The following is a 13,570-nucleotide window of genomic DNA, read 5'->3' as shown; positions in this document are numbered from 1 at the left end:
AATTTTATACACAGTTTGCCCTTAAACAATGTGGGAATTAAGGGCACCAGTTCCCTGTGAAGTCAAAATCTGTGTGCAACTTCTGAGTCCTCAAAAACTTAATTACTAATAGCATATTGCTGACTGGAAACCTTACTTATAAACAGTCAATTAACACATTTTTCAATGTTACATGCATTATATGCTGTATTCTCACAATGAAGAAAGCTAAAGAATATGTTATTAAGGGTGCCTGGGTGGCTCAATGGGTTAAGCCTCTGCCTTCGGCTCAGGTAATGATCTCAGGGTCCTGGGATCAAGCCCCATGTCAGGAGCCTGCTTCCTCCCACTCTCTCTGCCTGCCTCTCTGCCTACTTGTGACCTCTCTCTCTCTCTCTCGGTCAAATAAATAAATAACAACTTAAAAAAAAGAAAAGAAAATGTTATTAAGAAAATCAAAAGGAAAATACATTTATAGAACTGTTTTTATAAAAAAAAATCCATGCAGTTCAAACCTCTGTTGTTCAAGGGTCAACTCTAAATTTTAAGTGCCACAAGACATTATGTTTTTAGTAAATATTCATTTAAACTTACAAATATTATTTACTCTTTGCATTTCTCTTCACTCTTTTCTACATTTCTGTTTCCGTCTAAGATAATGCTCCTTCAGCCTGGAGTACTTCCTTTAGTATGGCTTTTAGTGCAGGTCAGCTGGTGACAAATTTTGCTTCTCTGTTTGGAAATGTCTTCAATTCATTTTCACTTTTGAAGGCTATTGTCACTGGGTACAAAATTCTGAGCTTTATTTTCTTAAAACACTTAAAATATACCAGGCCACTATCTTTTGGCTTCCATCACTTCTGCCAAGAAGTCAGTTGTCAGTCTTTGTCACTGCTCCTTTAGCACTGTTTCTTCCCCCCTTTGACTATTTTTAAGAAGTTTCTTTTTCTTTCACTTGGAGCATTGTGCATCTGGTGTGGCTTTTGTATATAGCCCATTTTAAGTTAAAAATGGTTCATGAACCTGTGACTTGATGTGTTGGCCCTTATCTCTTAAAATGCTGCCTTTCCCTCCTTGTCTTTCCTTTCTTCTTAAACTTCTATCACACACATTTAAGAACCTGTCCTTTCCTGTATGTCATGTTTATTTCTGTATTTCCCCATTCTTTTTTTTGCTCTCTGTGCTGGATATTTCTACTAACTTCTCTCTTTCACTTCACCAATCTTCTCTTCTCCTATGACCAATATGCTGTTAAGCCCATTTTTTGAACTTATAATTCCAACTGCATTTTTCATTTCTAAATCTCCATTTGCCTCAGTTTTAAATGTGTATTTTCCATTTTCTGATAAAAAAGACATTTTCTTTTTATCTATTATTTCAACATATTAGTTAAAAATATTTTAAGTACATGTCTGGTAATTCAGCAACTGGGTCATCTGTGAGTCTATTGATATTGTCTATTTGTTCTTTTCTCAGTCTCATTTCTTAATATCTGAAATTATATATAAACAAATTATAAAACTTCGGATGATGTTTTCTCTCTTAGGAGAGGATTCACCTAATCCTCTCCTGATAGCCAAATTAAGGAATGAATTGTTTTAATCTAATCATGGACTGCTTCAAAGCTAGTTTTCAGGTTTTATAAAGTCCTGCCTATCAATGATTCATCCGCTTTCCTAGAGTATAGATCTTAAGAGGTCTCATTGAGAGTGTAGGGTATTCATTAGGGTCCCTGTGATCATTACAACTCCAATTTTTCTTTCCTTGGTAATGTTAAACTACAGAAAAACCTAATCTTTTTTTCCTATTTAGCTTCTTAAGCATTCTACCCCATGCAGCTTAAGAATTCAGAAAATGTCTTGAGAGAATGCCCTCTAAATTTCAGGGTTATGTCTGGGTCATGATCCCTCAAATCCTGGCAATCCCAAACTCCAACTTTTGTCTCCATAGCTCTATGAGATTCCTGAAAGTTTTGCTGACTTCTTTAATTCTTGAATGTGGCTCTCTACCCAGAACCTTGGTTTCTTGTCCTACAGCAAATATTGACAAAGTCCCACTAGGACAAAAAAACATCTCACAGACATAGATTCACCACTCTGCAATTATCTTCTCTCCCAGATCTACACCCCAAGAGCCCAATGTGCCTGGGCATCTCTCTGATAAGCAGCAACATTTTCTTCAGATGTTCTCAGCATAGATATTAGTCTCCCAAAGCTATCCCAACTTAGCTGGAAGCAAATGTCCCACCTTCATTGTATTTTAAGCCTTGAATAAAATTTCTCGATGTACCTTGTTATAATTTGCAGTCAAATGCTCTACCACTGAGCTATACTCCCCCTTGTCATAATTTGTCTACTAATTTGGAACAGATGCAAATTCTGTACATGGACTATAAACAACATGCACACATTTATATTGTAGTTCAGATTTGGATAACATTGTCACAACTGTCAGTATATGACTAATAAGTAAAAAAAATGATTATATATCAATATAAGCCTGAAATCTTGCAATTATCTTCTCTCCCAGATCTACACCCCAAGAGCCCAATGTGCCTGGGCATCTCTCTGATAAGCAGCAACATTTTCTTCAGATGTTCTCAGCATAGATATTAGTCTCCCAAAGCTATCCCAACTTAGCTGGAAGCAAATGTCCCACCTTCATTGTATTTTAAGCCTTGAATAAAATTTCTCGATGTACCTTGTTATAATTTGCAGTCAAATGCTCTACCACTGAGCTATACTCCCCCTTGTCATAATTTGTCTACTAATTTGGAACAGATGCAAATTCTGTACATGGACTATAAACAACATGCACACATTTATATTGTAGTTCAGATTTGGATAACATTGTCACAACTGTCAGTATATGACTAATAAGTAAAAAAAATGATTATATATCAATATAAGCCTGAAATCTTTCAAAAATCATTGCTTCCTTGAACATAAAGTATTAGAGTACATGTTTAGTATCTTTTAGATCTCTGTCTGTGTATCCAAGTAGAAATATGTAAAAACACCAATGGGCTGGTGGATTTTGCTATTCATGTTAAACTCTTTAGTTACAGCCTACCACTTTCAAAACAATTCCTAGGAGGACTTATGAGTATTTAATGAAGTAGGAAATCTTTAAAAACAGTGTTTTAATAAACTGTCAGCAGTGAAACCAGTTTAGTAGCTCTCCCAAGTAGTAAAGGTAAATATAGTTGCAGAAAAATCAACTCAATTATACAAATTGATTAATATACAAATTATACAAATATGCTAGATCATGACATAAACTATTTCTGTGATTTGTGGGCAAAAAATTTGAAAATCACTACTCTACAAAACCATCAATGAGGACTTGATTTCTTTCACGAGGCAAAAAAGATCAACAGATCTCTTATTTATTACTAACAAGTGATAATTTCTTACCTTTTTAGAGCACTTGGCTGTGGTTTTCAGACAGCATTTCTTATGGCAAGCATATTTACATACTGAAAAACATGGTAAGAATGCAGCACTTTAGGAAGTCTGTACATAAAAGACAAGAACTTAGAAAGTTTACAACTTTATTTTCGACATAAATTTTTTTTAACATCTGATACTACTGTAATATATACATACTTGGTAGGACATTAGAATAAAAAAGGACTTAACCCATTTTATTTAGAAAAATGAAGTTGAAAAACATGCCTAAAATTTCTAACTACTGTCTATGAACAAAATTTGAATCTTTCAAGACTGGGGCGCCTGGGTGGCTCAGTGGGTTAAGCCGCTGCCTTCAGCTCAGGTCATGATCTCAGGGTCCTGGGATCGAGTCCCGCATTGGGCTCTCTGCTCAGCAGGGAGCCTGCTTCCCTATCTCTCTCTCTCTGCCTGCCTCTCCATCTACTTGTGATTTTTCTCTGTCAAATTAATAAATAAAAAATCTTAAAAAAAAATTATGAATCTTTCAAGACTGCCTGCTCCTCCCCCTGCTCCCACTATATTCCTACAGAATACTTTCTTTCTGGCTTGACTTACAAATTAGTCTTTATGCTCCCCTAATGTGCCTGTTCTACAATCTGTTAATGTGCAAGAAATACCTATTAAGAATCATTCCAATGGGTAAGAAAGGCATTACTGCCAAAGACCCTTACTGAAATGAAAACAAGGTACACAGCACATTAAAATAGAAGAGCTCTAAGAAACCAGAACATAAACAATATCCGTTTTGACTGGGAAGACAAAATAAAGAAAATGTTCAGAAGAGAAATTATTTCTTGGAGCAGCAGAGAACATGGTGGCGAGGCAGTTGATAGGTGGGAAGAAGCAGTGAGAGGAGAATACTGAAATATATTTGAACTTAGTCATTTTGCTATACCAGCTCTAGCTCCTGGATATCAACACCTTAATATCCTTCTTGAGCTTCTAAAGTATAATTCGTGGGGTTTTCAAGGCTGAGAGGAAGGGCCTTATCATTCTGCTGATGAAATCACCAGTATAATCACAAAGAAAGTTAGTTAATCCTATTACGAAATCAAACTAAGCCCACCCAAGTCATAAAAAAACAGATTTTTTATATCTTCAGTTTCAAAACACAGAGAAAGTTATGCCAAACCTACAAGATTCAAACTAACATTGAACAGTCAAGTTAATGGCAAACTACTTCCTATTTTGCTCTCACTATAATTTGTTAAACTACTGGTAATAAAACAAAAAAGAAACCATTGTTGAATGATAGAACAAGTGAACATATCTAGCAATAGTGGTGATTTCACTATGGCAAACATGACATTCATCCTTGTCCTACTGGGCAAGCCCTTCCTAATACTTCATTCATTCAATTCTGGCCCACTAGTAAGGAAAACCTCACAGAATTACTGAAAGCACCAGAGTAGAAGTATGGCACAGTAGAAACTAAAGGTCTTACAGAGGTAAGCTGGAACAAAGTGACCTAAAAAAAGGTCTCAACTAACATTCTAGGACTTATACATTCTAATGAAAAGATTGCAATAAAAAAAAGTATCCTTTTGGTTATAATTTAATAATTTTTTCATCAATTCATCCACTCATCTACCCAGTAAAAACTTACCAAAAGTTAAAATACCAAAACTGTTCTAGGCACTGGTGATAGAGAAGAAACAATTATTAAGTTTCCTGATCTTACAGAGTATACATTCTAGTGGACAGACTGACAACAAGAAAATAAACAAATACTTAATATAGTTTTGGGTAGTGATAGTGCTATGAAGACTATTGAGTTGAGTAAGGGGACAGAGAATTAGGGGACCAAATGGCATTTTAGATAGGAGAGTAAGGGAAGAGTTCACTAAGAGGTAACATTTGAGAGGAGACATAGATTAACTAAATAGTCAAACTAATATCTGGGAGAAGGATATTTCTGATAAAGTAAGCTGCAAATACCACCAAAATATCTGATTTGGCTACGGAGAGTAGGTGAAAGAGTATAGTGAGAGGAGGCTAAAGAATCAGGAAGTGTAATTACTCCTTTATGTTAAAAAAGATACGAGCAAACTTAGAAAATAAAAATGTCAAGTGGTTAAAAAAACTCCTCAAAAATCACTCATACTGGCTAATAAATACAGTAACAGTATGGTGAGAGGGTAGGTGTCTTCCCTCAGAGCGGCTCTTCCTCTGGCTTCAGAGAAGCTCAACTGAGTCCTCAGGTTATTAGATGTGGATAAAAAGCTTCTAGAAGAGTTGCTTAGCTCTAAGTCCAGAGAGCAGAGACAGGATCCTTCTTAGTCACAAGCTTAAAGTGGGACCCTTGGGAACCTGGGGAAGTCAGTTCAGGTCTCTGGACTTTATTTTGTGCTTCAGAGAATGGATATATGGGGATCTCACAAACTACATGGGTTCGGCTAGATGTGACAAGATTTTATAGCAAAAAGAAGGTTCTCAGTGGGTTAAGCCTCTGCCTTCGGCTCGAGTCATGATCCCAGGGTCCTGGGATCAAGCCTCGAGTTGGGCTCTCTGCTCAGCAGGGAGCCTGCTTCCTCCTCTCTCTGCCTGCCTCTCTGCCTACTTGTGATCTCTGTCTGTCAAATAAATAAATAAACTCTTAAAAAAAACAATCACTCATACTTACACTTGCAAACAGAGGCTCGGTCCATTATCCATATCAAAGAAGAACAGTATTCGCAGTATGTAGGGATGCTATACTGGGTAGCCTTAAAGATGTGACCATTGTGCTCTTCCACCTGAATGAAAAAATACAGCTATTTATGTTAAAGCCAACAGAGTAAATGCTGTCCTAACGTGGTCAGCCAATGGGAAATCCTTCAATCCCTTGTGAAGTCTTCAATGGACATTTATTCCAGGAGTAAACATGATCTTCTAAGAAAATAAATAAAAGCAATACATTTGGTTCCTGCTTTCAAAAAGCTAACAATCTTGTAGAGAAACAAGAACAACTTGTATAAACATATATAAACATAAGAGAGCTGCCTTATGTGACTCTGAATCAGCATGTAAAATAATAAAAGAAATGGTCCTCAAATAACTTCAGTTTATATGAGTCATATCTATTGATATATACTGTATTAGAAATAAAAACTGAAATAAATTTTAAGTATCCAATTCATTTAACAATAACATTAAACACATTACATGGTAACATAAATAACATTTTCATGAAAAAAAAAAAACCTATATGTTTAAATCAAAGTGGTGACAAAAGGGGTATTGTTTTATACTTTTGTCATCTCTTATGACTGGCTCAATGAAAAAAACCTAGATTCTCATAGCCACTTCTGCATTCAATCTGTTGGCACTACACAATTTAGTTTGAAATACATGAAGAAAATCCACCTTCAGACAGATATAAAATTGGAAAATGGACAATTTAATAATAATTTAATAATATAACATCAAAACTCTACAAATGGTAACTTAAAGTTTAATTGAAATATAGACTATAGAATCTAAAACCACACCAAGGAACTCTTCATAAAATAAATTTAAATATAAAATATACTTACATATAAAATATAAAATATAAAATCCATTGTTCTCCCAGCTTTATTAAATTTACAACTTTTCTTTTTTAAAGATTTTATTTATTTGCCAGAAAGAGAGAGAGAGTACACACAAGCAGGCAGAGAGGCAGGCAGAAGCAGTGAGAGAAGCAGGTTCCCTTCTGAGCAAGGAGCCTGATGTGGGACTCGATTCCAGGACCCTGGGATCATGACCTGAGCCTAAGGCAGTGGCTTAACCAACTGAGGCACCCAGGCCTCCCAAAATGTACAACTTTTACTTTGAAGTAGCATTAAAAAACATAAGGATAAGCTACAAACTCAAGAGAATATCTCTGCAAATTGTTTCTCTGATAAAGGACTTCTACCTAGAATATATGAAGAACTGTTATAACTCATTAACAAGAAGATAAACTGATTTAAAAATGGACAAAACAGAGGCACCCGGGTGGTTCAGTAGGTTAAGTGGCTGCCTTCACCTCAGGTCATGATCTCAGGGTCCTAGAACTGAATCCTGCATTGACCTCCTTCTGCCCCTCCTCCTGCTTGTGGTCTCTCTTTTTCTCTCTCTCAAATAAACAAAAAAATCTTTTTTTAAAAAAAATGGACAAAATAGCTAACAGTTTATCAAAGAAGTATAAATGGCAAAAAAACACACAAAAAGATGGTCAAAATTATTAGTCATCTGGGAAATGCATGATGAGATAATACTGCATGACCACTAGAATGCGTATAATGAAAAAGACAACATCTATTGGTAAGGATGTGGAGAGACTAGACCCCTCAGATATTGCAGATGGAATTGTAAAATGGTGCACTCACTTGGAAAACAAGTAGTTTCCGAAAATGTTAAACACAGAGTTATCATATGACCAGGAGTTCCACTCTTAGGTTTATAACTAAGAGAACTAACTGAAAACATATGTCTACACAAAAACCTGTATGAGAATGTTTACAGCAGCATTATTCATAATTGTCAAGAAATAGAAATGACCCTAATACCCTAACAAATGATAAAAGGATAAATAAAATGTGGTATATCCATACAATGGGATAGTATTTAAGTGCTAAAAAAACCCAAACAAACTACTGATACACACACAACATGGATGAGCCTCCAAAAAATTATAGTAAGAGGCCATTAGCAAAAGACTACACATTCTATGATTCCAATGATAGGATTCCATTCTACATTAAAACTATAGAAACAGGTAGTACATTAGCATTTGCCTAGAACTGAGTGTGGATGGTAAAGGGCAATGAATGCAAACTGGTACCAAAAAATCCTCTTATAATGATGCAAATGTTCTAAAATTGGACTTGGATGATGGTTATGACTATATAAACTTACTAAAAATCATTGAATTGTATACTCAGAAGGGATAAATTACATTGGAAGTACATTTACCTTGAACTGGTTAAAGAAACCTTTTTGTCTATCCTGTACTTCAAATGGACATTTTACCTACACATGATTTTATGATGTTAGGCATTGATGATCTGGAAAATACTGGTTCACTGAGTTATGGAACTGTTCTAAATGTTGACATATTTCATTATATGCTATCAAAAGGTCATATTCTTTCATATTACCACCAATCTCATCAGAAAATTCTTTACTGGAAAATTGTCACATTCACAAGTTTTCATAATTCTGATTTTTGCTTGCAAGCTTAAACTTTACAAATGTTAACAAATATTGTTAGGTATTTTCCTTGAAGTGACGAGTCACTTAATTCACTTTCAAAAACTGTTTGCCAAGTACCAAAGTGTGAATGAGTATAGCCTTTTTAATAAAGTAAAAGTGATATTCTATGAAAAAAGTTGCTAGACACACAGACTGATATAAAAATTTATACACAAATGTTCATAGCAGCATTACTCTGAATAGTCAAAAAGTAGAAAAACCCCAAAGTCCATAAACTGACCAATGGGTAAATAAAATGAAGTATATCTATACAGTGGAATAGTATTTGGTTATAAAAAGGAATGAAATACTACACATGCCACAACATGAGTGAATACTGAGAACAGTATGCTAGGTGAAAGAAGACACAAAGGCCAATATTTTATGATTTTTTTGTAAACCAATATGAAATGTCCATAAAAGGCAAATCCATTGAGAGAGAAAGTGATTGGTGGTTTTCAGGACTGGAGGAAAAGAGAATGGGAATGAATACGGACTTTCTTCTGCAGGTGATGAACATGTTCTAGAATTATACAGTGGTGGTAATTGCCCAATATAGTCAATATACTAAAACCCACCAAAGTATATACTTAAAATGGTTGAAACGGTGAATTTTAGGTCATATGAATTTTGTCACAGTTTTTAAAAATTTTAGAAGTTCTTTAAAACTAGATTAGTTTACAGTTCCATTGGACTGTTTGCTTTTTTTTTTTTTTTTTAGAAAACCATTATATACAGCTATACCATACTTTCCATTCCCATCTGGAGAAGCTACCTTGATTTGTTCAACTCAGTGAAAAAGGAAAATAATGTCATTACTATTATGAAAATAGCCTTAATTTTGCAAAATTCTTGAAAGTATCCCAGAAACTCCTGCATATCACCTTGAAATCTACTAGACTGAAGAGTTTATATAAGTACAGAAAAATCAGAGAAGGATATATACCATACTGTCAACTACAATAATTATCTCCGCTGAGATAAAACACCCAGTAATAAATACAGCATGAAATAATTAAAAACTATGTATGAAAAGCTTTAAAGCCCTCTTAATGGATACAAAAATAGACTTGCACAGATGAAAAGATACAAAATCATAAAGAAGTCAGTTCTCTGTATGTTATGTAAGGGCCTATTCAGCCAGAGCAGCCCCACCCGGGTTGAACTGCCATTTTGCTGTAAAGCTTAAATTGACCTTGCCCACCCCGCCCCCCACCACCCAGGGCAACTTATTTAAAAGCAAGTCCTGGAAACCAGTCCCACGTAACAAAGTCCAAGTACAAGGGTGGGTCAGGCCAGGTGGAGGTATTCAATCAATCAGTGGGGGGTGCATACTGTCTCCCAGCTACCAAGGAGTATGGGCCCCCACCCTTTGGGAGCCTTTTGGCACCAATCTTAACCAAGGTTTGATAGGCTGGTTCAAATGTCTACTAGGGTAAATTGTAATTCAGCTGGTCGCCTAGCATCACTGTGGAGTTTCTGTGTGTGTTACAATCTTATTGGCCACCTGTGCGTGGCCAGGCCCAACCACATGGCCTTTGCTCTATAAAAGTTGGTCTGGAAAGCAGGGAGGGGTCGTCCTCTCTGGAGGGGAGGCCCCAAGTGGTCTGTTTGACAGTCGGTCTGATTCCTGATGCTTGGCGTGAAATAAAGCTTTGCTTGACCTTCGCTTTTTATCAGTCTCGCTCCTTTAATCAGGGACCCATTATTGGGGTACCCAATTTTGGGGGGATCCAACAGTTAATTTATAAATATAAGGTAATCTAAGTACTACTAGATTTCTTCTCATCAAACCAGACAACTGAATTCAAAGTTAATATGGAAAAACAAGTAAAAATAGCTATAAAAGTTCTGAAAAAGAATATTAGTGGAGGCAGGGGGAGGGCACCTGAGTGGCATGGTTGGTTAACCATCTGCCTTTGGCTCAGGTCATGGTCTTTGGTCCTGGGATGGAGCCCTGCATGGGACTCCCTGCTCAGAGGAGAGTCTGTTTTTCCCTCTCCTGCTGCCCCGCCCCCTCAGCTTGAGAGAGAGAAAATCTTTTAAAAAAGGGGAGGAGGGAGAAAACTAGGGAGGACTTAGCCAGATAATAAAAGCTCAATAGTTAAAGTAGTGTAGAACTGGCTCATGAATACTCAGATCAATCAATGGAATACGATAAAAAGATCCAAGATAAAGGAGACATTAGAATGCAAAAAGGGTGACATCTCAAAGTAGACAGATACAGCTGGACTTCTAAATAAATGCTGATGGGTTTGGTAAGAGGTAAAATTAGATTTGTAATTCATATAATACATTAGGATTAACTCCATAAAGATCAAAATTTAAATGTAAAAAATGTGACCATTAAAGTATTAGAAGAAAAAAACTGAAAATGTTTTTATAACTTTTAGATGAGGGGAAAGAAAATTTTGAGTCTGTGACTCAAAATTCAGAGGCTATGAAAGAAAAGATTGGTTAAATCTAAATTCATAAAAGAAAACATTTTCTATATAGCAAATAATATTAAAAGGCAGCATCGAGAGACAACTGACAAACTGGGGAAACATATTTACAACTCATATCACAAACAAAAAGTAATCTCCCTCATACATGAAGTCCCCAGAAATTGAGAAAGACCAAACCCCAACAAAAAACAAGTGATCCACATAAATATATATGCTACAGGAAAAGAAAATGTAAATGGTACTAAAGCATAAGAAGACACTCAAACTCAAGGATAACAAGAGAAAAGCAAACTACAACTACAGGAGATACTGTAAGAACGTATTTAGCCAGAGCGGCCCCACCTCGGTTGAACAGCCATTTTGTTGTTCATGCAGTAAAACTTAAGTTGATCCTGCCCCCCCAACCCACCCCAGGGGAACTTACTTAAAAGCAAGTCTGGGAAACCAGTCCCAGGTAACAAGGCCCAAATACAAGGGTGGGTCAGGTCAGGTAGAGATGACAGCCCAAATGCAGGGATGAGTCGGGTCAGGTGGAGACATCCAATCAGTAAAGCACGCACAGGGTCTCCCCAGCTACCAAGGAGTGTGGTTCCTGCCTTTTGGGCATCAATTCTCACCAAGGTGATAAGCTAGTTCAAATGTCTACTATAGGGTAAACTGTAATTCAATTGCTCACTTATGTGTGACCTAGCAAGACTGTGCAGCTTTCTCTGTGTGTTACCATCTCATTTGCCACCTGTGTATGGCCAGGCCCAACCACATGGCCTTTGGTATATAAAAGTTAGTCTGTGAGGCAGGGAGGGGTTGCCCTCTCTGGGGCAGCCCTGATCTGTCTGTTTGACGGTCGCTTTGATTCTTGATGGTTGGCACGAAATAAAGCTTTGCTTGACCTTTGCTTTGTATCAGTCTCACTCCTTTGACCATGGACCCATTACTGGGGGACCCAACAATACAGTATTTCTCATCTATCAAACTGGCAAATCTAAAAGTTTAACAACCCACTTTCTTTTCTCTCTCTTTTTTTTTTAGCTGCCATTCTGCATTTTTAAAAATTTTTTTAATTAATTAATTTATTTTCAAAAAAACAGTATTCATTATTTTTGCACCACACCCAGTGCTCCATGCAATCCATGCCCTCTATAATAGCCATCATCTGGTACCCCAACCTCCCACCCCCTGCCACTTCAAACCCCTCAGATTGTTTTTCAGAGTCCATAGTCTCTCATGATTCACCTCCCCTTCCAATTTACCCCAAATCCCTTCTCCTCTCTAACACCCCTTGTCCTCCATGCTATTTGTTATGCTCCACAAATAAGTGAAACCATATGATAATTGACTCTCTCTGCTTGACTTATTTCACTCAGCATAATCTCTTCCAGTCCTGTCCATGTTGCTACAAAAGTTGGGTATTCATCCTTTCTGATGGAGGCATAACACTCCATAGTGTATATGGACCACATCTTCCTTATCCATTCATCCGTTGAAGGGCATCTTGGCTCTTTCCATAGTTTGGCGACCGTGGCCATTGCTGCTATAAACATTGGGGTACAGATGGCCCTTCTCTTCACTACATGTGTATCTTTGCGGGTAAATACCCAGGAGTGCAATGGCAGGGTCATACGGAAGTTCTATTTTTAATTTCTTGAGGAATCTCCACACTGTTCTCCAAAGAGGCTGCACCAACTTGCATTCCCACCAACAGTGGAAGAGGGTTCCCCTTTCTCCACATCCTCTCCAACACATGCTGTTTCCTGTTTTGTTAATTTTGGCCATTCTAACTGGTGTAAGGTGATATCTCAATGTGGTTTTAATTTGAATCTCCCTGAGGGCTGGTGATGATGAACATTTTTTCATGTGTCTGATAGCCATTTGTATGTCTTGATTGGAGAAGTGTCTGTTCATATCTTCTTCCCATTTTTTGATATGTTTGCCTGTTTCGTGTGTGTTGAGTTTGAGGAGATCATTATAGATCCTGGATATCAACCTTTTGTCTGTACTGTCATTTGCAAATATCTCCTCCCATTCTGTGGGTTGCCTCTTTGTTTTTTTGACTGTTTTCTTTGCTGTGCAGAAGCTTTTGATTTTGATGAAGTCCCAAAAGTTTATTTTTGCTTTTGTTTCCTTTGCCTTTGGAGACATATCTTGAAAGAAGTTGCTGTGGCTGCTATCGAAGAGATTACTGCCTAAGTTCTCCTCTAGGATTCTGATGGATTCCTGTCTCGCGTTGAGGTCTTTTATCCATTTTGAGTTTATCTTTCTGTACGGTGTAAGAGAATGGTTGAGTTTCATTCTTCTACATATAGCTGTCCAGTTTTCCCAGCACCATTTATTGAAGAGACTGTCTTTTTCCACTGTATATTTTTTCCTGTTTTGTCAAAGATTAATTGACCATAGAGTTGAGGGCCCATATCTGGGCTCTCTACTCTGTTCCCCTGGTCTATGTGTCTGTTTTTATGCCAGTACCATGCTGTCTTGGTGATCACAGCTTTGTAATAA

The 13,570-nt window shown here is 36.9% G+C and overlaps 1 protein-coding gene across 9 annotated transcripts in view; it reads right to left on the bottom strand.

The window, feature by feature from the left end:
• The window catches only part of MYO9A (myosin IXA), a 283,468-nt gene that overhangs the window by 57,138 nt on the left and 212,760 nt on the right, over positions 1-13,570 (bottom strand). For all 9 annotated transcript variants that reach the window (XM_045070457.1, XM_045070456.1, XM_045070459.1 and 6 more), the window contains 2 exons: positions 6,055-6,166; positions 3,396-3,457 (listed from right to left, as the gene is read on the bottom strand). In XM_045070457.1, coding sequence (XP_044926392.1) covers positions 3,396-3,457; positions 6,055-6,166 — 174 coding nt within the window. The remainder of the gene's footprint in view (positions 1-3,395; positions 3,458-6,054; positions 6,167-13,570) is intronic.

The sequence above is a fragment of the Mustela putorius genome, unplaced genomic scaffold, assembly GCF_011764305.1.
Source record: "Mustela putorius furo isolate JIRA1106 unplaced genomic scaffold, ASM1176430v1.1 tig00003972_pilon_pilon_pilon, whole genome shotgun sequence".
Lineage (NCBI taxonomy): Eukaryota > Metazoa > Chordata > Mammalia > Carnivora > Mustelidae > Mustela > Mustela putorius.
This window is presented reverse-complemented; position numbering and strand designations above follow the sequence as displayed.